The sequence below is a fragment of the Pholis gunnellus genome (assembly GCF_910591455.1).
Source record: "Pholis gunnellus genome assembly, chromosome: 12".
NCBI classification, from domain to species: domain Eukaryota; kingdom Metazoa; phylum Chordata; class Actinopteri; order Perciformes; family Pholidae; genus Pholis; species Pholis gunnellus.
Window position 1 is genome coordinate 13,304,452 of NC_136539.1, and position 24,662 is coordinate 13,329,113.

Below are 24,662 nucleotides of genomic sequence, written 5' to 3' on the forward strand. Positions count from 1 at the left end.
TAGCTGAAATAAAGTAGGAAGTGGGAATCTGATAATTTAACACATCTATTAGCATTTCAGCTAAGTCAAGTGACCAGGAGGCCTCAGCCACGGCTAATGATGAGCACATTACTCTACCTTCATTTTACCAACAGAAAAGAGGTGGGAAGAGTGGCTTTTGTATTCTCTAAATACTGTTTCTTCATCCCCTGGGTATTTAGAAACCTTATCATAAAAATATCCCACTGCACCCACAATCTGTAGATAGCATTCAGACGTGGGAAACCAAGAGGGACAGCTTAGTGAAAATAAAAACAGAGCGCCGTGCAGAGAGCTGAGCCTCTCAAGAGATAATGGAGACTGCAGATTTATTCGAGCACGGCACACAGAGGCTTGAAATGAAGGGGGACCAGGAGATGCCTGGGAGCCGCATCTTTAAGAAACCCACTTACCTGAACATTTATGGAAGCAGTAGACACCGGCACAATTCACGGAGTAATACAGTCAGAACCCCGCATTGTTAACAATAGTTTCTCTCAAAGAAAAGTTCCCATTAGCATTTCCATTGTGGTTAGCGGTAGAATAATGCCCCCGTTAGTGGCTGAGATGTTCCACATTGTTATGTTTTTCACTGAGGCCTGTATTATAGCGTACCTGTTTTAGTTAAGGGGTTCGAGAACAGCTGCTGCAGAAGTTTGTTTTCTGATGTTCTCAGAACTACAACGATGTCTGCCGGAAGAGTGTCTCTGTTCTTCTCCAAGAAACCATTCACGTTGTACATTACCTGTCGAGCAGGACACAAGACACAAGCTTTGACTCTAAATGTCAGTCACATTTGAAGGAGCCAATCTGATTTGTCATTATGGTAATATCAATGAAATAATTATTGTTGTAGTTAATACTCATTTCATACCACACTTCTTATCGTACCAATGAACAATTTATTGCACAGACTCATTTGATACCTTTCCTGCGTAATGCTGAATCCCAAAACAAAGCTCCACACGTTTCGGTATCCAGAAGTACTTGCAGCGCAAATTGTCCTCAAATTTATCTGTTGGCAATGAATGAGAAAGGCGCAAAAAGTTAAAGGTAAAAAAGATGCTTCTACCAGCACAGGTGTAGGAACTTTTTGAAGAACATAAGCTGTGTGGCGAGAGCTGGAGCTACATTCAAAGAAGCAGTGAGCTCTGTCCTCTTATATTCATGTTTTATGATTTTGGTTTGTTTGTTGTCTGAGCATGTTGAAGGAGTCTTACCCACTAAGGTCTGGTCAGTGGCCTGAGGGAAGCGGCTCTCCTCGTCCATTAAGGACAGCAGACCCATGGGCTTCTGCAGGAACATGTCCAGGATGGGCCTGTTGTCCTCGTACTCCACCAGGCTGGCATCCACCCCCTCGCTCTGGTATTCCATCTAATTAGAACCAGTGAATGTAGAACAATCTAGTTGATGATTTCTCTAAATGACCCAATTAAACAATCTGGGCTAAATATGATTTGTGCATGTGTGGGGGGAAAAAAGAGTTTCTAGTCAACAAAACCAAACAGCTGCAGCCGCCTGTGTGTGTCTATTGCTGAAGTTCACAGCATAATAGAGTGTTTTACTGAATGCATAAAACCGAGCAGCTCTGAACTAACAAATAGAGCCACTTACTTATTTATAATTTATTTCACTTTGCAAATAACCCAGAGTCATATCATATTATTGCATCTATTTCATTTCGGATCAAAAAGTTGTTTTAAATATATATTTTACTAATAAAGTGGAACCAATGGATCTAAACCGTCTTCATGTTTAAGTCATTAACTCAGAATAATCAGTTTCCGCGTACAGCGAGACTGAAGACACCAAATAAAAATCCCTTTTCCACAGAGCACCAGCCCTTCATCAGGGGCAGCTCGCTCTTGTATTTAGATGAGGAACTTTTCCACAAACTCAAAGACCTTATTTTCATTGATCACTGTTGTAATTAATGTGCAAATGTTAATTGTCGCTTCCAGTTCTGGTCCCGGAGAATGCTTAAAATATAAATGAAGGAGCAAGAAGTATTATCGGATTTCATGAGCAAAATCCTGCCTCAATAAATGATCTTATTTGTATTGTATCTTGTGTTTTCTTCAGTACATGTGTTGCTGTATGCATTTAAATATAAAGCAGTTAGTATGTGCTGTACGAATAAAATTGCCCTTCCATATCTTTCCATTTAGAAGGACTGTTGCAAAGTTACCACGGACTGAAAGGCATTGTAGCAAAATGGTTCTTGATTAATGTCTATTCATTTCCATCAAGGAAAATAAAGACTTATCGCACTTCAGGGTAAACAACTTCATTAAATCAATTAAGAGTGTAATTTGGTGGTGCGTAACGGCATAAACAATCCTTTACACATCACAGCCTGGCTAAAAGCAAAATGTTCATGTTGAGAGCATCTCTGCGCTGATGGATGTGATAAACACAAATAATATTAAAATTACTGATTTCCGTAAGTGTTTTAAAGGTAAACAAGTGTTATTGTTGTGAGGATGCATTAATTTCAAGCACATTACATGACATTCATAAGCATGTTGAATTTGCACAGACATACTATATCAATAAACTCCCTGTATGTCATACGCACCTGTTCAAGGGCAAATATGTGCTGGTTGAAGTAAAACTGAATCTGCTCGTTTGCGATGTTGATGCACAATTGCTCAAACGAATTCTTCTTGAAGTTTTCAAATCCAAAAATGTCCAGGATTCCCACATTCATGCCGCTCTCTGCGGCACTTCAAAGGAGGAAAAGAGGACAAACAAACGTATTCTTCTATGTTACGGAACAAGCAAATCCCCAGCAGGCATATTAATTGATAAAACTTTAATGATAATCCGAGTTCAACCCCAAAAACAGAGTCTGGTCTGGACGGCCTAGTGGTCTGATGAGAAATCATAAACGTCTGCTCTCAAAAAGTCAGAGCTTCTTACATGGTTTTATTTCAGTCTCTATTGATTTAACCTCCTGTCATTTTCAATATTGGCACAAACAATACTTATACTTTTACGGCACAGCATGAAGACTAAACACCCTGCATTTCGTATTCAGTGCTTCAAGCTACTACTTTTCATGATCAGTCATTACCCGCCGTATGTAGAGGTCACCTTTAGTCTGTGCTAGGGGGTTGTTAATGGCAATAAGGAAACGGCAAAGATGACTGGAATGCTCTGGCATTTGTACATCTCTGAGAGACGACTCCTTGACAGTAGACGCTCATATTTATGAAGGAATTCTTTTGGATCAATGAACAGCCTCTTTGCAGTCTCTCTGAAGTCTTTTTAATCATCTGAACATTATTTTCTCTGCACGCAACTCTGTTTTAAAAATTTATTAAAACTGTTTTTTGCACTTCTTTTGCTTGTCTTGTGCCTGCCTATTGATATTCTCCTCTGCATGTTTGCATCTACCTCTACAGACTTCCATAAAGGTCATCTGAGCTTCGCAGAAACTCTGCGCGATCGCTCAAGATAATCGAAGAGGAGAGAGTTACAGAGAACGTCCACACGGATCTTTATCACCAGCACACACTCACCAGATATTCATGTCAGGCTGCAGCAGGGTGTTGATGCGGTTGACTATCCAGCTGAAGAGGCGTCCGTACAAGGCCTTGGACATGGCGTCTCGGACGTCGGCGGCCTTGTCCACGGTGTTGGTGCGGATGATGGTCTCGCCCCTGGTGACCACACACTGAGAGGTCAGCGCCTCCTGGAGTTCCTCAGGGCCGATGCAGAGGAGAGAAGCAGCTGAGAGGAAAGATAAGAGAGTCAATCAGTTTGATAATCAAGAGCTCATCAGCCTTTATCATTAGCATACAAATAGGTCCCAGACATGTCTTATTGTGGATGTCTGAGCTACTACTACGTTTTTTTTATGGAAATTGAAAGGGGTTCTATATGCTTTTGGATATATCACGGTTATAACTGCCTACAGAGAACTGGCCGCTGTTTTCTGGGTAACAAGATGTGATGGATTCATTGTTTATTTGTGTGTAATGCACATAAAAATATCCACAAAGGTTTATAGGACATTCAATGTACTGTCGCCATAGTGAAACAACGTGTGTCACAAAGAAAACTATTACACAAAACATAAATCACAACCCAACATACATTTTCACTGCTCGCTTAAGTTATAATGCAGTATTTCTCTCCCTACATTTCTTATTTATTTCTTAAAACACAATTGAAGTCTTCTCTTTACTTCTCTTTCTTTGGCTAAAAGAGGAGCATCGCTTCACACATTGCATAATGTATTGTATCACACCGTTCTCTAAGGACTCTGAATTAGGCACTTCGCTCTTGTCGGTCTGGTGTTGGGATGTGATGGAAGCAAATTCAATATTGCCGGTGTTCAAAACGGCTGAGAGAATTCTGTAAACAGAGTTGACCTCCTAAAGAAAAAAGAGAAGACAAAATACAAATATTATAGCATTTAATTGATATGCGAGCAAGTACTGTATTTTTTTTATCCAGTATTAAAGTACCTCTTCAGTAAAGCCGATATTTCGGAAGCACTCCTGAATTGCGTCAAACTGCTCCGTGTACAGTTTGCTGGAGACAATGTCTTGCATAACTTTGCAGTGCTGGCTGTCAATATACCTGCAGATGCACGAGTAACTATCAATATTGATGCTTCGACATGATGGGAAGGGAAAGATGGCATTTCAAAGTCAAACCTGCTGTGCTAACCTGGGAGGTGTTCTGTCTGGCAGCCTGTAAGTCTTCAGCTTGTCTTGGTGGTAAAGCCCAGCATATATGTAATAAAATATGTGGAAGTTTTTCTCCCCCCTGAAAGGAAACAAACAGAGCAGTTAGAAGTGTGACAAAGGGATCTCCAGTCAGACCAAGCCTGAGCAGCACATACATAGCCTGTTTGATGACCCTCGACTTCTCCAGCAGGTACTCGGATATCTTGGCCCCGATAACCGCTCCAGTGGGTGTGAACTTCATCTCCAGGTATTTGCCGAAGCGGCTGGAGTTGTCATTTATAGCTGTGCAGGCGTTTCCGAAGGCCTCTACGAGGGGGTTCACCTGCAAGATCTTCTCACGCAGCGTCCGGTTGTTTGCCTGAGAGCAGCAACATGTTTCTTTGAATTATAATTGTCATATTTTTGAGACTCTTGCAGTATTCAGCACAAGTATGTATACATTCAATGAAGAAAGGATGGCCACACTGCTAGTCTACCTTTCCCAAGAAGGTAAGATGTTGGACAATCAAATGAGCGCTCTCTGTTTTCCCGGCACCGCTCTCCCCACTGATTATGATACACTAAAACAAAAGGAAACAAAAAAATGAAGAAAGGAATATTTATATTATATTGCATACAATTCCCCCTTATTTAATCAGGCAAAAGGCTTGAAGAGAATTAAATCTCTTCTTCAAGAAAGACTTTTTTTTTGTTTACTATAATTTTCTTTACAGATTTGAATCTTTATTCTATCAATTTTACAATGTGAGTCTTCACTGATCAAATAGTTTTTCTGTGGAGTACCTGGTCTTTGCAGAACGTCACCATGCCTCGGTAGGCCGCATCTGCAGTAGCAAAGATGTGTGGAGCGTTGTCAGCCCGCTTCACACCATGGTACAGCTTAGAGAACTAAGAGAAGGCACATAAATACACATTATTTTAAAATATTTCTAAATAGTTTATTAAAAGATCCCAGAATTTTGTATTGTTATAATTATTCAAATAAAAATGTTCACCTTGTCTAATATTTTAAACAGCCATAGTCTACAGCCATGCTCACAGCTCTGTGGCTGTTACTTGGACACAGCTGTGTTTTTAGCTGAATGCTAACGTCAGCATGCTAGCATGCTCGCAATGACAATGACAAAGATACTGGATATACAAAGATGCAACATTTTAAGCAACACCAATGGTTTGAAATGGTATGCCCTTCCTGTCTCCTAAGGCGTGGTCATGATGTGTGTCCCTAAACATAAAGTATCATACATCCACTCGGGCCGGACCAATGGCATGACTCATGAGAAATCATTCATTGCTTCCATTGAGATTAGGAAACCTTTGGGGAACATTTGTGCAACTGGTCCATAACCAACCTGGGGAGAGTAGATGCTAAGATTCTGGAAAGGATTGAGAGCAATGAGGATGTCACCAACATAGGTGTACACCTGCAGCTCATCATATCTCTTCTGGAGATGGCTGATTATTGTCTCCTGTAGAAAAGAAAAGAAAAACACACGTAATATCAAGAACATTGTGCCTTGGACCGATCAATACAAGATGAGATAAACATATTCAATCCTACCTCATCTAAGAACTCCAAGTTCACCAGATCATCATCAGGGCAGCTCTCTATTATGAGGGTTTTACGAGTATTGATCCGCTCGTGCCTGTATGAAGCCAAGGACATGATAATGCCTCAGAAAGCTGTAAAGTGACCACCAAAGGAGAAACAGTAGGTTGACTGGCTGAATGTAAGACTCAGTCACTTCCACGGTTTGTTTGAAGCCCTTAAAGCTCTCCCGGGGGACACATCTCCCATTATCACAAGCTGTGATTGCACTTCATCTGTGTTTTGACCTATCACTCTCAAATGAGCCCCAGTGGGCAGAGGTCAGCACGAAGCCAGCTGCCTCCATGGAGCTGTGGAAAACCTCAGGGGACACCAGAGAGTGTGTGAAAGAGAGCAAAAGAGAGCCGCGTCTGTGAGTGCCTCCTGCTTTATGTGTCGATATGTGTGTGTACATGTGCATGATATACTCCAGTGTGTAGTGGATCAGTCCTTTCTATGAAACTTAAAGGATGTGGTCGATGATATCCGAGGAAAACATCCAAACCAACACTGATTTGATCCTATTAACATGTGCTGCCTGTGTAGCCATTGCCTGATGTATCTTATTCCTTCATAGTGTTCTATTGTTGTCAAAACCACACCAATGAGCCTCACAGCTGCACTTAGTGTCATTATGTTGAACATTGCCATATACATCTGTTGTCAAAACCCAACAGGGTTGGGTTGCACCAGCTATTTGTAAATCCTTTTGTCTTTAAAGATAGTAATATTAGCTAGTTTCAAACAAGTGATTTACTAAATCTCATTGCACCAATAAAGGCTTTGGTCATTTGTGCAGTTGTTGCTAGAAAACATTTGTATCGCCAATCAAATCTATCAATTAGCTTATGTGAACAGGAAGTCACTGAAGCATCACAAACTGAAGCATACCTGACAAATATAAGTGTTTAAAGGGGTCTTGTGACATATTAACAGTTGAAAATATTTTTATAAATGTGAATCTGACATTTTTTTAATACAAACATGCATAGATACAGAATTTTGTTTCAAAGTTAATAGGATTTATGCAGTTTAGAATGAAATATCTACTCATGCTAACCAAACTAAAGCCCTTTAATGTTTAGTTCAACATCATTAGCACAACATTTTGTAATTTGAGTGACATTGTAGTATTTACGTTTGTGTTTTGAATAAAAAGGATTTTGCGTCAAGTGTCACATATGCAAGCTAACGTTAGCATTGACTCAATAACTACAGATATGCAACAGTGACACCTGGCAGTTACTGGGTGTGAATATTTAGGGACAACTAACCTCTACAAAGGAAGTAGTTTGTGTTGTGCAATTTGGCGACATTCCTCGACTAGAAATAGTCCAAAATGCACTAGTTGTTAAAAAATTACAATAAAAAAACAATAATTACATACAGTATTTGACAAAAAGAAATGTCTTCAGTAACACCAGCCTCCTCCTTGAATAAAAGCTAAAGAAGAAACATTTAAAACACTTCTACTTCTCAATCCTTAAAATTGCAAAACAATAACATATCTATTTTAAACAAGATGCATCCATATTCTATTATAATAAATAATCAATCATAGCATGAATACAAATATTCAGGCTTCAGGTTAGGAATTGTTTCCTCCTCTGCCTTCGAATTCATTTTGTATTCTGAATAAATTCGACAGCGCAGAAATAAAGTCTCATGCTCAATATGTGGTCCCTCTGAAGTGACGACTCGTCATCGTGTCCCTTTGGAGAGGGACTTGAGACCTCTAGCCTCTACCTCTCTCTCCTGCTTTGAAGTAAATCACACTATTCCACCTACGGCAGCTACTTTTAAGTTCTCTATGTCTTTATTCTTATCTGGAGTCATTGTGTGCTGATCTGTGGCATGAGAGACTAAACTAGGCGAGCCCAGTTCTCGCCCTACAAGCTCCTAATCCCATTATCCACTTTCACTGTGGACAGGAATTCGGGATCAGGCTCAGGCACCGACTCTGCACACTCTCGGGAGTAAACAGAGCTGGCACAACATCAAGACTCTCAGTCAAGGGTAGGTTCAGCGAACTCCTTTATAACGAAGATTAAGCAGCGCCAAAGTCAGTATTTCTCCAGGAGACTTCTGCTCTGTCATTTGCTGCCATGACCGTGTCGGGGTGAACTATTCATCATCGCACATTTTAGGACAAAAGCTCATGAAATCACGCTCTGACTCTTCATATCTACAGTATATATCTATTTAGCGAGGAACTTGTATAGTAGCTGAAAATATTTCTAGAGATAGAAAATATCTCTAGTTGTGTCTTTCAAAACCAAGCAAAAAAGAAGGCAGTAGAGTTGAAATGTCACTTATTTTCCGAAGTAAATCAATCTTGAAATGAATATTTACTCCATGATTGGTTTAATCACACAGAAGTGCTTTGTACTAAGGGCTTCCCATCAGACGGTTGCTACATCGACTGGCCTAAATGGCGTTTATTAATCTAAGGTTAGTCAGCACAATCACTCCCTTTGAATTAGTCACACTCCCCTAACTTCTCTTTAATCACACACTGTAATGTCCATTACTGGGGCTCATCCTCATTTCTGAGTGTAAGAAGATGAGACCCTGCCCCCTACTGGACAGAAAGCATACCTCCACTCAGTCAGTGCCCATCTGCTGCAACAAAACCTCCAAGGACAGCACACAAATGAAGCGACCAGCTTTGTCACAGCACCGTATCATTTCTTCTACAATTTTAGAGTGTAAAATCAAGGGACTTACTTGGTCTTGGTTTTGCAGCCAAGGTCTTGCTGCTCCAGGATGAGAGCAGCTAACTGCTGCCGTAGTGCCACATCCTTGCCGTGGGCCTGCTTGATGAAGGGATGCTCCAGGAGGTGGGTCACAGATGGACGAGCTTCAAAATCCTTTATCAGACACCTTACAATCACAAACATAGAGGAGGCTTTGAGCGTGTTCAGACAGACAAAGCCTCGAACATTACCTATCTTTTTATTTTCAATCTTAAAATGCTTAAACTGCTGAGGATAAACTGTGTGATCACCTGAACATTGTAGAAAGCTGGTTTGATGAGACGAGTTCAGACAGACACTCAGAGCCAGCAGAGAGCTCCTTGTGTTCTTATGTGTGGGGGTCACTAATCTGTCATTCTCTGTCTGAGTACCACATGGTCACTATCACCATGGCCCCTGAGTCCAAACAAGCCTCGCTCTGGCACGGCAGTAAGTCCTATCTGTGATGTGCAGTGTTTGCCAAGAGGTGATGTCACTATGTGATAATGGCCCATGGCCACAATTCTGCATCAGTTAGCTGCTGATACAAACGGTTGCAAAATATTGACCACACACCCAGGGGAACACTGGCTTTCATTGTTGACAGTTTGATATATTGTGAGACAAAAACTATGAAATTAAAACACTTGAAATCCCCACCTGAACGCAACGATGCATCCATCAACAATCCACATTTGTGCTGTTCAATTACTTGTTCAGCTAAAGACTCTGTGTGTGTGTGTGTGTGTGTGTGTGTGTGTGTGTGTGTGTGTGTGTGTGTGTGTGTGTGTGTGTGTGTGTGTGTGTGTGTGTGTGTGTAAGCACTACAGCACCAACTATTGCAGGCAGAGGCGAGATAGGAGAAAAACACCAATCTAATTCCTACGACCTAATCTACACTGGAATTCTGTTTCTTTTATCAGTTTGTTCAGCTCTGAAAGTTAATTCCATGAATTCATTAGCGTCAGGACATTAAGCAGAGGTTGCTGCTATTAGCAGGGCTGTGCTGCCGGGATGCTGAACGGCAGGCCACTTTGTCACAGAAGTCAGCTCTCTGGCTGCACAAGCCAGAGACAGGCGCCGGTGATGGATTTATTATCCCCGAATCCCGCCCCCCACCACCACCACCATAGTTTCCCCTACACACACGCACACACACACACACACACACACACACACACAAAGACACACACATACACAGGGGTGACTGGGCTGAAAAGGCTTCTCAAACAGCCTGCAATGGTTGATAACATTGTCCAGCCCCCCTACATTGAACTCTGCTGGGCTTTGTGCGGGGAGATCATTTTTGATATGATATCACACAATCCATTACCACAGATTACAGAGTTGCAATCCAGAAATTAAAACCATTGCAATTATATTCTTGTAAAAACTACTACGAGACTACAAAGAACTCCAATCACTACAATGTGCGCTGACTGGTTTAAGGGGTAATATGCCTCGACTGTGTCCTGACCAGTCAATACTCAAGTGACACATAAAAAAGCCAACAGGCCTTCAAGGCAGACGGTCTGGGTTTTTTTTTTTTTCAATTACTTCTTTACAGTTAATGCATTTCATTGAAAACCTCTAACATAAATGTTAGCTGGAAACCGCGCTCACACAAATTGAATTTTATTTTCTCATTATGGGTCAGCCTCACACACCTCTGCTCTGCGCGGTGGATATTAAGGTTGTATATTCTGAGCAACCATTTACCAGCCACCCCTGACATTATTAGCTTTGCACTGAGGAGGAAATGATAACTTATCTGGGCCTCAGATAGAATTGATTACTCAGGTGAATTAGTTTGTTCCTCTGCGGCAGATTTACACAAATGAAAGTCAATGAACAGAAGGACAAGAGGGTTGATATAATCTGGCTATAAAATATAAATTTCAACACCCTCGATGTTAAGATGCACATTCCCGCCTGCTGATAATGTACTAAAGCTAATGTTCAGTTGTTCCTGATAAAAGAAAGTCGTTCTCCAGATACGTTTTATCATTTCATTGTGGACAATTGCTACTATTATGCTAAGTATTGTTAGCAGAATCAACAGCAGGTGTTCAATATTACTTTCAGTCCCAAATTTGAATGTCTTGCAAATAGATTTAACAATACATTGATGTATTTACAGGCTGCATTTCCATGTACATTTGATGTTAACTTTTCTTATTTTTACATTTAATATCCTTTTATATGTGATTCAGAACTGCGCAGAACTCTCCTCCTACCCAAGTCCTAAACCATCCCACGCTACTCCGCCTCTGCACCAAACACATCCATATCATTATTTATTAACCAAACCAAACAAAGTCCTAGTAAACTAAATTTGAGGGAATCTTACCAAAAAAGTATATTTATGTTGAATAAATAAATAAATAAATAAGTATCTACCGATATATCATTATTCTTAAACAGCCTCATATTCTTCAGAATAGAGTTGGGCTCTTTCTGAACATAAGTGCTGCTGTGTGCTTTCACTGCCATTGTGTGTTTTTTTAAATAACTGAGTACAAAGGTCGACAGGTTAAAGTAAGAGGACACTTACTGGCCGATGAAATGGCAAAAACTCCTGCACCACTGCTCTGGATTTCGTAATGTAGGGGAGGGATTTCTGAAACAAAATCACACATGCAAAAGTCAACTTAACATTTGAAAAACTGAGCGAAACATTTAAATGTCACCATGATCATCTCTAAAAATGAAAGACTTTGAGTTAAGTCTCCCGAGTTAGCTGACAAATGATCGCTGGCAGGCGGAGTGTGACCGCCAGACTCCTGTGAGAGTTTTTTGGTCCGAGGACGAGCTGGTCGGGGTCCAGGTCTGTGGCAGCCACAGAAAAAGTGACAAATGATAACAGCTCCTCTACTGTCTGGCAGCAAGCATCTGCCATTGGGAGCCCAAAGTTATGGGAGCTAGTTATACCTCTGTCAGCAGCATTTACGGAGGCCATCTATAATGAGGCTAACACTTTTCAAGTGTGCAAGATGACAGGAGGCAAATCTGTAAGAGGAGCCAAGGCTGGACCGGCCTGAGTACAGTCATCTTCACAGGGAGCTGCGAGTCTGACAGCTGGAGGCTGAGCCTTTTGTCACTGTCAGGCATAACGGTGACAAGACCTGGTCGAGACATTTATTAACTGGACTAATTAGTTGACGCGCGTTGTTTCACAAAGCTGACAGACAGGTAGAATATGAAAAAAGGAAAAGGAAGCATGAAAAGGAAAAAGAAAAAATAACACGCATGAATTTTGTTTATCACGTACAAACCAGAGGTAGATGCAGCTACACGTTAAATGACAACATACTTAACATCTTTTTTCCTCTCTCTTTCTTTGGAAGAGAGGAGAGGATGTTGGGGTACAAAATCTGTCATTTTCCGCAGCACTAAGTTAGTCGAGTCTTTGATAAGGATTCAGACAGGCAATCCTTTCCAAAGTGCAGATCAAAGCCAGTAACTGACTGCTTCAATGCAACCTCTAATATGAGCCTGAAGACACGTTCTCGCCTTGATGTTGTACCATACTGCTTATACATTAGAAAGTCAATATAGCAGCACACTGCTGATAACACTGTCAAGTGTGCTCATTGTGCTTAGCAAATTCAGGCATTTATTTCTTTCTGTATTTGTGAGAGTGCTGGCTCATATTGTAAACACAAATGGCTTATTCAAATCTAGGTCCAGGCAGAGCTTGTGCTGTCAGACGTTCCCTCAGAGTGGATTGAGGCAAAATCACAGAGGTGTCAACAGCACTTGACGGCTGTAACTAAGCCATGAAGGAAGACAAAAATCAGGCCAATGTAATATTTGAATATTTAATATGCAGAATTTATAATTCCCCCATTTCCCATATGTACTTCGACGCTTTATTCAATATTGTCAGTGCTCACTTACTATGCAGCTCACTTTAAAACACACATGAAACAAACCCAGTAAAGGTGTTGAATCAGTATCATTATGGAGATAAAAAACAATCTCCACAGTCTCCAAAGTCCACTATACCAGACAACATGAAGGTGATTACATTACCAAAACAAGGCAGCAATGTTGATCTGCATAACCTTCTTAGTGGTGGACAGTGATGTACTTCAAATCTTACAAATAATCAAAACAGCATTGAAGATTCATAATAACTGGTGAAAGATGTATGTATTTCCTTGGTTGTTGGCCTGTTTTCAGCAAAAAGAGGGAATTAGTGTTGCAGCAGAAACATTCATAAGGACTGAACAGAGACTCTAAAATAAAGACTTATTCAGCGAATGGACCGCCTGCTTAAAATTTCATCTCATCCATCACTGCAGCCAGAGCCCCAGCACTTCTTTGCGCATATATGCATGAACACGCAGGGCTACTGCTACATTTATCACGTCTTTGGTGGCCACATCGACAAATGCTGCAGTCCTGGACTCCACACAGGGCAGTAAAATAACATCATCAAAAACAGAGATGTTGAAGCCTTAAGACATGGAGGAAAATCATCTAACCAGCCAATGATCTCTCTTAGGGGTCAAGACTGCATCGGGGTCTCATAATGGGAACACTGTGACATTAAGGTTACGTCACTCTATTCAAACCGTATACAAACTTTAAAACATAGAATGTAAATGTGGTAAATCAAAGCCATGTGAGTTCTTTTTTTTTTTTAAAAAGGCTGGTTTTCACAATCACAGCGAGCAATGTGTTGAGAACAACCCTGGTAGGCTTCACACGGTTTCCACATCAGCATTATTTCTGGCATTCTTGTGTGACAGACTGAAAAGCCGACAAGTTATTAATCGTAACCATCTAGAAGTGTTTCACTGTTGTTGCTGGAATTTGTTTTCTGCCAAGGAGTCTCAGAGAAAGGACCCACAAATACAAATGCTCACTAATCTGCAATTATTAGCTTAACTGGTGGCAGGGCTCTAGGTTTGGCATTGCCAGTTGGTCGGTCCACCACCTATAATATATTCAGTCTATGGTCCTGACTGAAATATCTCAAGAAATATGACAAGAATGGACAACCCGAAAACATAATAAAATCACATAACAATCATTCTAATTTGTTCAATACTTTAGTTTATGACTAAATACCTGCAAATCTGATGATGGCATTTCAAGTTTGAGTTTAGTGCTGATTAGCAAGAATAAGAACGCCAACACTCTAAAATGGTGAAGAAAGTAAAAAATAAACATCCCAAACATCAGCCTGTTAAATGTGTCATTGTGAGCATGTTAGCATGCTAACATATTTACCTTAACAAGCTGCTGGCATGGCTGTTGCCTCCTAGTATTGTTCGATATTGAAGATGAATGATAGATTTGCCGGGAGAGGATTTAAAAATACATGCAAACAAATCTGCAATGATCACATATCAGGCAAGGCAAGACATATCTTCAGTTCACCCCAGACTTGGTTTTTCACCTCTTTGATAAGATTTCTTTGTGTCAGAAACCCAAGAAACTGCACTGATATTCATCACCCATGGCTGTTCAGCTGCACAGATTTTAACTCAGGCTTTCTCCATGAAGAGCTGTCTCTCGCCAGCGCGCTGGTGTGGATTTCTCTCCCTGAGCCTCATCATTTGATTACCCTTTGTTGCCTCCGACAGGCCATCATTTACTATACTGTCTTCTATCTCGTTCGTTCTGCTCTCCGCTCAGACATATATATGTACTGTTAAATATGTGGCTAATATCTACAGGGATCTGGCCGAATAAACACAACCTTGGACGGCGTTGCCAATTGCCTTTAACCTTTACAACGCATTTTACACACACTTTGATTTGACTTTACATGGACACTAGGCATGCACAGCAAAGAGAGGACCCGCTCAAGCAATTAACCTTCCTGTGTATTAAATATCACAGACCACATTTGTCTTGAGTAACTGTCTGTAATTAATTTAGCAGTTGATGATTTTACAACTTTACCCTCTGACATGCTCCGTTACCTTCATTCATGGTCACCATGGGCATCACATATCTGTCATATGCACTGTAACACACTCAATTAGTTTTAATTAATCATAACAAAGGGCAAATTCACAAAAGCCTCGGATTCAACTTCAATTAAAACGACTGAAACTACAAAAAAAATAGAAGTATGAACTACCTGAGATTTAAACATATGCACAGATGAGCTGTATGTCACAGCTCATCAAGTATCAGACATTTCTGAAGCACAAACAGAAGACGCACCAAGGTGACCCCGATTCATGGAGCTCATCAGAGTCCCATCTGACAGATATCATAGCTCCTCTTATCATTTATAGCCGGCCGGGACATAAGCATTTCCACCTGTGCAGGTTTCCCCAAGCAAAACCAAAACTGTGACAGATCTGCTGCCGGCCCCTGTAGTCAAAGGGGTGATTGCACTGACTGTTTTTTTTTGGTCCTCACCAGGAAATATTGAGCTCGATAAGAATACCTGTCCAGCAAAAGCTTTGTGTTTTTTCTCAGAAAAAGAAAGAAAACGAAAGATTAACAAACAGCATCATATAGAAGTAGTGCCATGACTTTAACGTAAAAGAAAATGTATAACATGAATCACAACTAGGGTGAATTTGTCTTGTACATGGCATATCCTCTTAATAGTATATCTTCTATATTTCTTTGACTGTCGTTTACTATCTAGATGTGTTTCAGAGAGGAGGAATGATAAGGTGGATGATAAATACAAGATTAACTACATGACAGTGAACCCTTTAAAGTCTAGAAACACATTACTGTGTGCAACTGTAAAATATGAGAATGATGAAAATGCTTATTGCATGTTTAAGTGCTTGTATGGTTTCATAAAACATGTACTGTGCAAGGACAATACTTTGGGAAGGGTTTATGAAGTATCAAATAGAGAAAAAAAAATTTGAACTTTGCAATGATCAAAACCTGTGAAGATGAATCTCTCTGATTTCATCATGAATCACTCCCACCGCCGCTAAAAGCCCAAAGGTGAAACACATTTCCCTATTTAGAAAGTAATTCACACAGGAGTCATAATTCACACCACGTTTCCATGTGATTTTTGTCTGCCGAGCAGCAATGATGGGAAAATATATTTGCGATAAATGACATGTGAACAGAATCATTTCATGGTTCAACACATTCGCTGTGATTTATACCACGACCACCAAGCCTTTAAGGTCCCAACACCAAAAGGGCAAAATATCTATTTTGATTGGATTGGAGACGGAGGAATGTCAGTTAAAGATATACGTCCAATTCTATCAACATCCTAGTTATCCCCAGAGCCACAGAGTCTAAGAGATCTGCAGTAATGAAATAGGATTGGACATTGACGTGGGAAATGCATATGCCCCCTTTTATTATGGCTGCTATTTGATAAGGAAACGTGTTTGCTTCTTGACAGAAACCACTTATCCTGCTCCAGGTAGCTCTTTTAAATGTGTCCTTAACATACAACCCCTAAGCTACATCTACTCCACCGAAAGGGTGACGTGTTATAAGGTGAATATGTGAGAAAAGCCTAACTCTGAATTAGCAGCATTCATTTTTACGAGTCGCCCTTACTCTTGCAATTATCTTAAATTCTGGATGAATTTGGTGCTGATGAAATGCTACAGTAGCTCCATAATTCCTACCACACAAACCATCCATGTTCCTCTTCTGGCTTGGCAGGGAGGAGATAACATTGTGACGGGGAGGAGGTGACAGCCTCATCTCAATGTGAATGGAGCTAATCACCAATGCAAATTGCAATCAGAAGGGCATATCTCTACCTAACTGAGAGATAATTGCGCGATTGTGCTGATAACAAAAGGTCAACCGCGTGTAGCCACTAAGCTCTCAAATGATCATCAGGCACACACCGTCTCCAGCAGTGAATATTTTTACAGATTGAATCACTGCATTAATTTTAAGGCCAAACACAACTACATTTTGTTGACGATGAAAATGTTGAACACTGATTATTCAGCAGATGCTCCCTTTCAGATAAGACAATGGCAACAAGGAACGTGGATCAAACCACAAATACGGAGTTTAACTAAGAAAGTCGCGTTTTCTTCTTTTCTTTTCATCACCTCTACTGTCAAATTCAGTTTGCCATTGTCCTCCTGTCATAATGGAAAGCCGTCTTTGAGTGTCCTTGTGTGGACAGCCCCCCGGTTGTGTGGTAGGAGCGCCCTCTAGTGGACTCACCGTGGGATCTTGAAGAGGGCTTTAACTGGGTGCATCTCAGCCAGCGGGGGATCTCCATCTGCCAGCTCGATGGCTGTAATGCCGAGCGACCACACATCACAGCGGGCATCGTAGGAGTAGTCATACTGCTGTTCACAGGCTATGACCTGGCAAGACAACACGACTGTGACCATCTGAACAACTCATTTAAACTGTTAAGTCCTAAACAAAAAGGCAGTTTCCCCTCAAATTCTTGAAATAAAGCACGATCAATATCACCTTAGAGATATCGAGTAATAACTTAAAGAAAATAATGTTTAAACGGATCATAAAGCTGAATATAACTTCCTTATTATGGCACTCCCTTACTGCCTAAAACCTGGCAGAGTTACAAATATCTATCTTTATGGACTATTTAAATACTAAAAGGTAGGTCAGCTCAGTTGCCCGTGGTATGAGCCTCTCTTTTCCACAGTCAATAATTATAACTGACACTACATTTTACAGCTGACTTTATTCTAATTGCCCCTGAGGTCCCTCCCTAGCAGCCCAATCACCGCACCTCATTTCTGCCAAAGAGTAAGCCGAGGGGCCACAGACTCCCAGCTATTAACCTTGAGGCAACCTCAAGTGCTGCACCCGTGGTGGGGAATACACAATGACACAGGGGAGAGTCACACAGAAATAACTGAGCCTCTCTCTCCCTCTCTCTTTGTGGCACATGTTAGAGATTTTGCACATTTAAAAATGTTCAAGTAGGCATTAAAACATGTGTGTGTGAACTGAAGCGTAGACTCTGACCTCAGGAGCCATCCAAAACGGAGTCCCGACTGATGTGTTCCTTCGCAATCGTGCACTGGTCAGTTGAGCTGAAACACCTACAAAAAAAAATGTATTTATAATAATCAAGATTAGTATGTTTATTCGTGTGAATTTGCAGAGAATAAAATACAATTAATGTTTGAATTAATCAATAAATCCTGGCATATCATTTAGTGTGGCAGCCTGCCAAGCAGTAATAATAATGGGCTATAATCATTTCAAATTATGTAGGACAGATTTTTATCAGCATGAGTCCACTTCATCTCCATGACACAGAGGACATAAACATGCCTAGGGGTGACTCAAAGTCATTTACCATAACAGCTTCATTTTAATATGCAAAGGATCAAATAATGCAATTTAAATGAGCAATAATAGCCTTAGGTTAAGGCTACGGTCCATGAAATAAAAAGATGTTATGGTGAGCGAGGGACTAAAGTGCGGAGCACATAAAACGATTTATCCTGTGCTTGTGTTTGACTTCACAAACAACGTTGCAGGGATGTGCTGCTGACCATTCCCATGGATCACAAACAATACTTAATTTATCTGACAATGCACTTTAGCGCACAGATAAAGCTGGGAGACATTTTTCAGACCATGATGCATTTGTCTCTTTCCAGCGGACCCGGAATTGGCTAAACTGCCTCTTTCAAAGACCATTACCAAAGTCAACCAGTTTGACTCCTCCCTCAGTTGTCAGGAGAATGTTGTTGCCTTTGACGTCACGATGAATAATTCGGTTGTTGTGCAAATGCTGGAGACCCTTTTAAGTTAGAGGACAGAAAACACAAGGTGCTCAGCGTGAATCACCATCCCATTATTCGTCATTTGTCATTAGTATGAATTAGAATATGATGCATCGAAAGGTTATGCAGTAGAAAGTCATGTAAAAGAAGTTCCACAGCTGTTCAGAGCGAGAGACATTAATTCATTAACCGACTGCCACACTTCCCCCTGCTGAAAATAAATCCTCAGCACGCTCTCTGCATGTTTGCATGCCACCTCCTCACTAACATTAGCAGTTTTGCAGCGGGTCATCTCTTACCAAGAGGGCACTGTATAAGATGTACGAGATAACAGGCTCCTGCAGACGCTGGTCTCGCATGAGCAGGCCTTTGATGAGTTCTGTGACAGAGCCGCCGTTGCACAGCTGGGAGGGAGACAGAGAAACTCATGGTTACTCGTCCATCACTCAACCCTGTAGATTAGGATTCATGGGGAGAGCTCGCCCACACACACAAGTCAGAGGAAGCAATGCAGCATCACGCGGCAGCATGATGGCGTCAACGTTCATGTCGGTGGGTTGTTGTGACAAACTGTGGCTCAAGTGTTTCAATTAAACAATGAGTTTTATAATGTTTTTGGGATCACAGTCACAAAAATGCAGTAAAGCGCACCCTGTTGAGTTGGTGAAGCAGTTTCTTCCTCATATAACATTTGCAAAGCTGATTTTTTTAAATATTTGTATCATTTACATCCACATACATTGGCTAGCAGTCTCCTTTCCGGCCATTTAGCACCCAGCTTGATTTCTTCTTGAAATAGATTTTTTTTTGTAATTATTTTGCAAATGTTGTTAAATAGGACAATATGGCCGTGGGATGTGATTTTAAATGATTAAGAAGAGCTCACCTCAAGGACCAGCCAAAGTTGTCCACCTGATAAGTTGTCTGACTTGTAGAACATGCCGAAAAACTTCACCACATTAGGGTGGTTGGACAGGGACCTCAAGATGTTGTATTCTGCCTCAATTTCCTCGTCCACATCCTTTAAACAGCAAAAGAAAACGGGCAGAGTTGGAACAATTTCCAGAGCTGTAGCAATGTAAATATGAAGTAAATAATGAAATGTCATGAAAATATCTACATATTACAGGTTGGGTAACAGCAGAACAAAAAGTATTAGCTGGATTATAATTAGACTACTACAGATGGGGTTAGAAAGTCACTAACAAGGAAAGGAATGGGCTGGGTGTTAAACTATTTCTGGCAGTGCTTTTCTATCAAAGTAAATCTCAGAGGAAGGGAAGAGCATCAGTCAGAGAGGCCGAATTTCTCCTCCTGGATGTCTGATTCATAGTGTCAGCAGTCTAATCAGGGAGAGGGATGAGAGAGGAGGCAGCTTCATCTTCATGGCCATCAGGGGAGCCCCATTGTGGATAGCACTGGCAGGATGGGGATTGTTCCATTGACACAATCACAGGCACGCCTAAGACCAAGTCTCACTAGTACAATAGGGTGCCAATGCAGAGGCTACAGCGGTCTTATCACACAGACAAATGGACGGATATACGGAGAGGATACAGACAATGCAGCAGCTACACTTGCTGGTGAGGGTGTGTTAAACTTAACATGACAGGAAATAAATGGAAAGGGGAGACGTTGATAGATATCACCGGAGCAAGTACAAGTACAACTGCATCAAGATGGAGAGGAGGAGAAAGTACTGGCAACTTACTCTGTTTGTATGGCTCGCATGCTGAGACAAGTCACATAGTTATAAAGAAAGACACAATGGTTTTAGTCTTTGCTTTTTTTTTCTTCTGTCACAATATTATGAGTTCTTGCAGTCATTAAAAACTGTCAAAATGATGGTTTCGGGGAACTCAAACTAACACTTAGGATGGGGAGGCAGAGTCAGATTAGTGTGTGAATTATCTAGTTGAGCCAGCAAAACAATACACACTCAATCTAACAACTGTCCATCAAGTTATCCATTAACATTAATTATCAGTTTCATTATTATATATTATTTTACTTTAATAGAAGACTTATTTATTCAGGACAGGTCAGCTGAGCATACATGCTGAGTCATAACGACAACATAATATTAGACAATATACAACAAGGTAAATGCTCAGTTGTATCAATAGATTTTCAGGTTACTTTGCACTAATCCAAAAAATGTTCTTTCACAAAATCGTGTGTCCTTATTGCCTTAAAATTGAGAGATAACCAGTGGCAGATGTTGCTAACTTTACACATGTAGTCATGTCATGCAGCTAAATGAGGTAGATATGACATGTAGGCACAAGTATGGGAATATTGCACCTTAAATTGAATCAGTGGTTCCCAACCCTTGGTTCACAAGACAATTAACAAGATAGTAAAGCAGAAAACAAGACTAATTTACATATTTATATAATTAATAACTCTTTTTTTCAGACATTCCAGTTCCAAATCCAGTTTAGTTGGTCTTAAAAAAGGTGTCAAATAAAACAAGGGAAGAAAATAATGATGGGCTGCAACTAGTCAATTCAAAGGGCTGCAAGTCAAAAAGGTTGGAAACCACTGCATTAAATGATTGAGTAAATGAGTTTCTGGACACTCTGGTGGATTTTCCTACTTTAGATTAACACACTATATAATGAAGCCCGAGCTGGTTCTGCAGCATTCAGAGTCCGTTTTAGGGATAATTGAAACAGCTTTTGATGTCTGCAAGGTGACGGTTATTATGTTGTCAAAGTGTAACTCAACTGCAGGAAACGGAAAATAGACAACATTCAGTAGCCAAAGTGGTTTTGAATTCTGCAAAAGGTTCCACAGCAATAGGGACTTACATTGACCGGGTCCAGGACTTTCACTGCTGCCTGACTCCCATCCTTCTTGTTGGTCACTCTGTAGACTTTCCCATATGTTCCTTTACCAATGGTCTCCACTATATCCCAGTTACTTGAAGGATCGCCCAGGTTCTCCATGCCAATCATGCTGTACTTATAAGGATACAGTCCATACAGTGACCTCCTAGAGGATAAACACAACCCCAGACAACAACAAAAAAACGTTACAAAATATAGAATATTTAACATATCAAGCCTAAATTTAAAAAAAAAAAGAATTCTTGGTTGAAATTACTCTGTAGTGACATGGAAACTTATGGTAATAGAAACTAAGCAGGACAGAAAAACACAGTTAACATCACAGAGGGGCAAGTAATTCAAATAAAATACACAGAACTGTGTAGAGCTGTGTATGTATAGAACAAAGCAGTACATTTATTCCCAAGGGCCTACTCATTCAGCTCAGTGAAACGACTATATTCGCCAGGGGAGCCACTTAACAGGTTTAAAGCAGGAGAAAACCAAGCAAAAACAAAGCAGGGGGAGAGGACTGTACAGTACTCTACTTACATGGCAAGTGTTATTTTCTTCTGACTCATCGGGGCTGAGCAAAATTACAACTAAAGAGTCTCTTGTGATCATACTATAACAGCACCAATAGCAACAGCAATTGCTTCCTCAAGAGGACGGGCAACAAGTGTCATTTCACAGACACACTGAATTAGCTCTCTAGACGGGACCTCGTCACTGCCCACTAAGAAGTGCAATCTCCTCCAGATCAATTGGATTGGACAGAGATTAACTTGACAAGTGTCGCCCTGAACGAGCGGTGAACAGGCACGTGCTCTGTTTTGTGAAATGATCATTATGTAAAGCGTTTTATAAAGTGATTTACATTATATGAAGGTTATAAGGGCTAATGATCAACAGCGATGCAAAAGAGCAATGTAAATCATCCTTTAAGTCTACTCGTGATGCTTCTGTGACCAATGCAACACGAAAAGACCAACGGTGCAAAGCATGAAGTGTCAAAACAGCGTAACCGGAATGACATGATGGATTAGGAACTGATGTTGCCATGTTGGAGAACATGCATCCTATTTTTTTTTTTTTTCAAAATGACACATATTCCACATTAGTATGATGGAGAGGAACGTTGGTGGACGATCTCACAACTGCGCCACTTGTCATAAACGTGTTATGCATCACAGTGCGACCCTGAGGGAGGGAAGTCCAGATCAGCAGATTGATGTGGAAAAAAAACAAACCGTGAATGATGTTTAACCCTCAGGAGCTGGGGCAACTCACACGTGAGGACTGATTTATGAATTGTTGTGCATGCAGGTTGAGCAACGGCATCCGGGCAGATACGAGATGGATAATGCGGCTCTTCTGTGGGGACGTTCAAACACGCAGCGCTGATATCCTTCACTGTGTCCTTCAGGGAGACACGTGCGATAGCAGCACTAGCCAAAGTATCTTTTGTAATTGTGCGTTTTTACGACACATAGATAAATAATAATTACACACAGAGCAAATGCTGAATCACTTTGCAACAAGTCTGGTTTCATCTTCAGTCTAATAATCCATCATTGATGTATTGAAGTTAATCGGCCATCTTAAACTGCCTGTGAATAATGCATCACGCCTGCCTTATTAATCAACACGAGCCAAAACTGTTTACTTGCCGTTTATAACTGTCGTCCTGTTGTGTAACATGTGTCTAACCTGTTCTGCATCTACACAATGCCGTGAACACATCGCCGGTCACCTGTTGGCAAGAGACCGTCACCAACTTCTGAAACAGACGGCTCATATTCCTCTACAGCAGCTTTTTGTCATAAACACTTAAAAACGTAAATTTAAGCCTCAAATGTGCCGCTGCAGATCATATGAGAATGATTATTGTTGTAGTCAATTAGAGGCTAATGTCTAATAACACACATCTTGTTCTGCAAGAGTTTCAAAACAAGCAAGAAGCTGTTAAAACCAAACACAACTACAACAGCAGCTAGACTTTAACAGCAGATTGTGCATCAGTCATAACTTTAGGTTACACAGCACAAATAATCTCACCTACTGCTTGAACAACAATAAAAAAAAAGACATTTCATTCAGTCTGCAACCCCCTAAAAATATTCACTTAAATTGTCAAAGATCAATAAAGCTCAGATCACTGAGCCAGGAGTCACACCTACCTGCTTCTGTGAAAGTGTTTGTCTCTCCCTCACACCAAAATGCTCCCGTGTAATTCATGCTAATCTACGGAGATTAATAATTCACCAGTAATCTGCAACCTGATCTGCAGCACTGTTAAATATTCAGGTGGCAGATGTATGCACTCATAATGGTGGCTGATATGAAGCCTCTCAGGTTGCACACGGGTTACCAGGAAGTTGATGATAGTTGCTAGGTCACATGACATGTCCATCTCCCCTTCTGTACATAATGTTATTTACACATCAAGCTTGTTTCCACTTCATATGAAAGCTTTGTCTTAATTTCCTGTAAGCCAGTGACAACAATGTAACAAGCAAATGTGCAAAGTGCAAAGGATTCCACTAGACAACCTGTCCATAAAGTCAAATATAAATCCAGAGCTCAAATATTAACCCATTGTAGGAGTTTACAATATCACAATAATCGGGCATCCTAAACAATATATCGACATTGACAAAGCAGAGCCTCACTCACACACAGTGACAACAATCTAGACATTATTCCACACGATAAACCACAACACTGGATGTTGCTGTTGCCATGAGTTTAAAGCCCCAGGGATCTAATTAGGTGGAAGATAGTCACAGCAGCTGGAAATAGCTTTAATATTGTCAGAGCTCAAATTTCCATACATACTTTTTCTATCATGCCTCCTTTGGAGGCCAAAAAGATCTCAAGCCTTCTCACCCTAAGCCCCTCCTTGTCACATAAATAATCTATCAACTTGTTACAACGCTGGGGAAACTAGTCACAAAAGGAGTCAAGTTGAATTTCATTGAGAGAACATGGACAGGATGATTCTCTATATATGCTTTAGCATCTGTTGTGCACACAAAAGGCTCTCCTGCTATGTATTGACAATGAAGTAGATTAGTTGTGCCAAACATCTG

At 40.7% G+C, this 24,662-nt stretch overlaps 1 protein-coding gene across 1 annotated transcript in view; it reads right to left on the reverse strand.

Annotated features, from left to right (window-relative positions):
- The window catches only part of myo3b (myosin IIIB), a 54,203-nt gene extending 32,468 nt beyond the window's left edge, over nt 1–21,735 (reverse strand). The window contains exons 1-22 of the mRNA XM_079170681.1: nt 21,553–21,735; nt 20,451–20,471; nt 19,626–19,760; nt 19,039–19,143; nt 18,657–18,756; nt 17,970–18,046; nt 17,190–17,335; nt 11,596–11,661; nt 9,034–9,189; nt 6,280–6,364; nt 6,071–6,187; nt 5,502–5,606; nt 5,195–5,278; nt 4,874–5,076; nt 4,699–4,797; nt 4,494–4,608; nt 4,274–4,400; nt 3,543–3,753; nt 2,597–2,744; nt 1,239–1,392; nt 945–1,033; nt 634–763 (exon numbers count right to left, since the gene is read on the reverse strand). Of these exons, the coding sequence (XP_079026807.1) occupies nt 634–763; nt 945–1,033; nt 1,239–1,392; nt 2,597–2,744; nt 3,543–3,753; nt 4,274–4,400; nt 4,494–4,608; nt 4,699–4,797; nt 4,874–5,076; nt 5,195–5,278; nt 5,502–5,606; nt 6,071–6,187; nt 6,280–6,364; nt 9,034–9,189; nt 11,596–11,661; nt 17,190–17,335; nt 17,970–18,046; nt 18,657–18,756; nt 19,039–19,143; nt 19,626–19,760; nt 20,451–20,471; nt 21,553–21,699 (2,620 nt within the window). The 5' untranslated portion in view covers nt 21,700–21,735. The remainder of the gene's footprint in view (nt 1–633; nt 764–944; nt 1,034–1,238; nt 1,393–2,596; nt 2,745–3,542; nt 3,754–4,273; nt 4,401–4,493; nt 4,609–4,698; nt 4,798–4,873; nt 5,077–5,194; nt 5,279–5,501; nt 5,607–6,070; nt 6,188–6,279; nt 6,365–9,033; nt 9,190–11,595; nt 11,662–17,189; nt 17,336–17,969; nt 18,047–18,656; nt 18,757–19,038; nt 19,144–19,625; nt 19,761–20,450; nt 20,472–21,552) is intronic.
- Between the last annotated feature and the right edge of the window lie 2,927 nt (nt 21,736–24,662).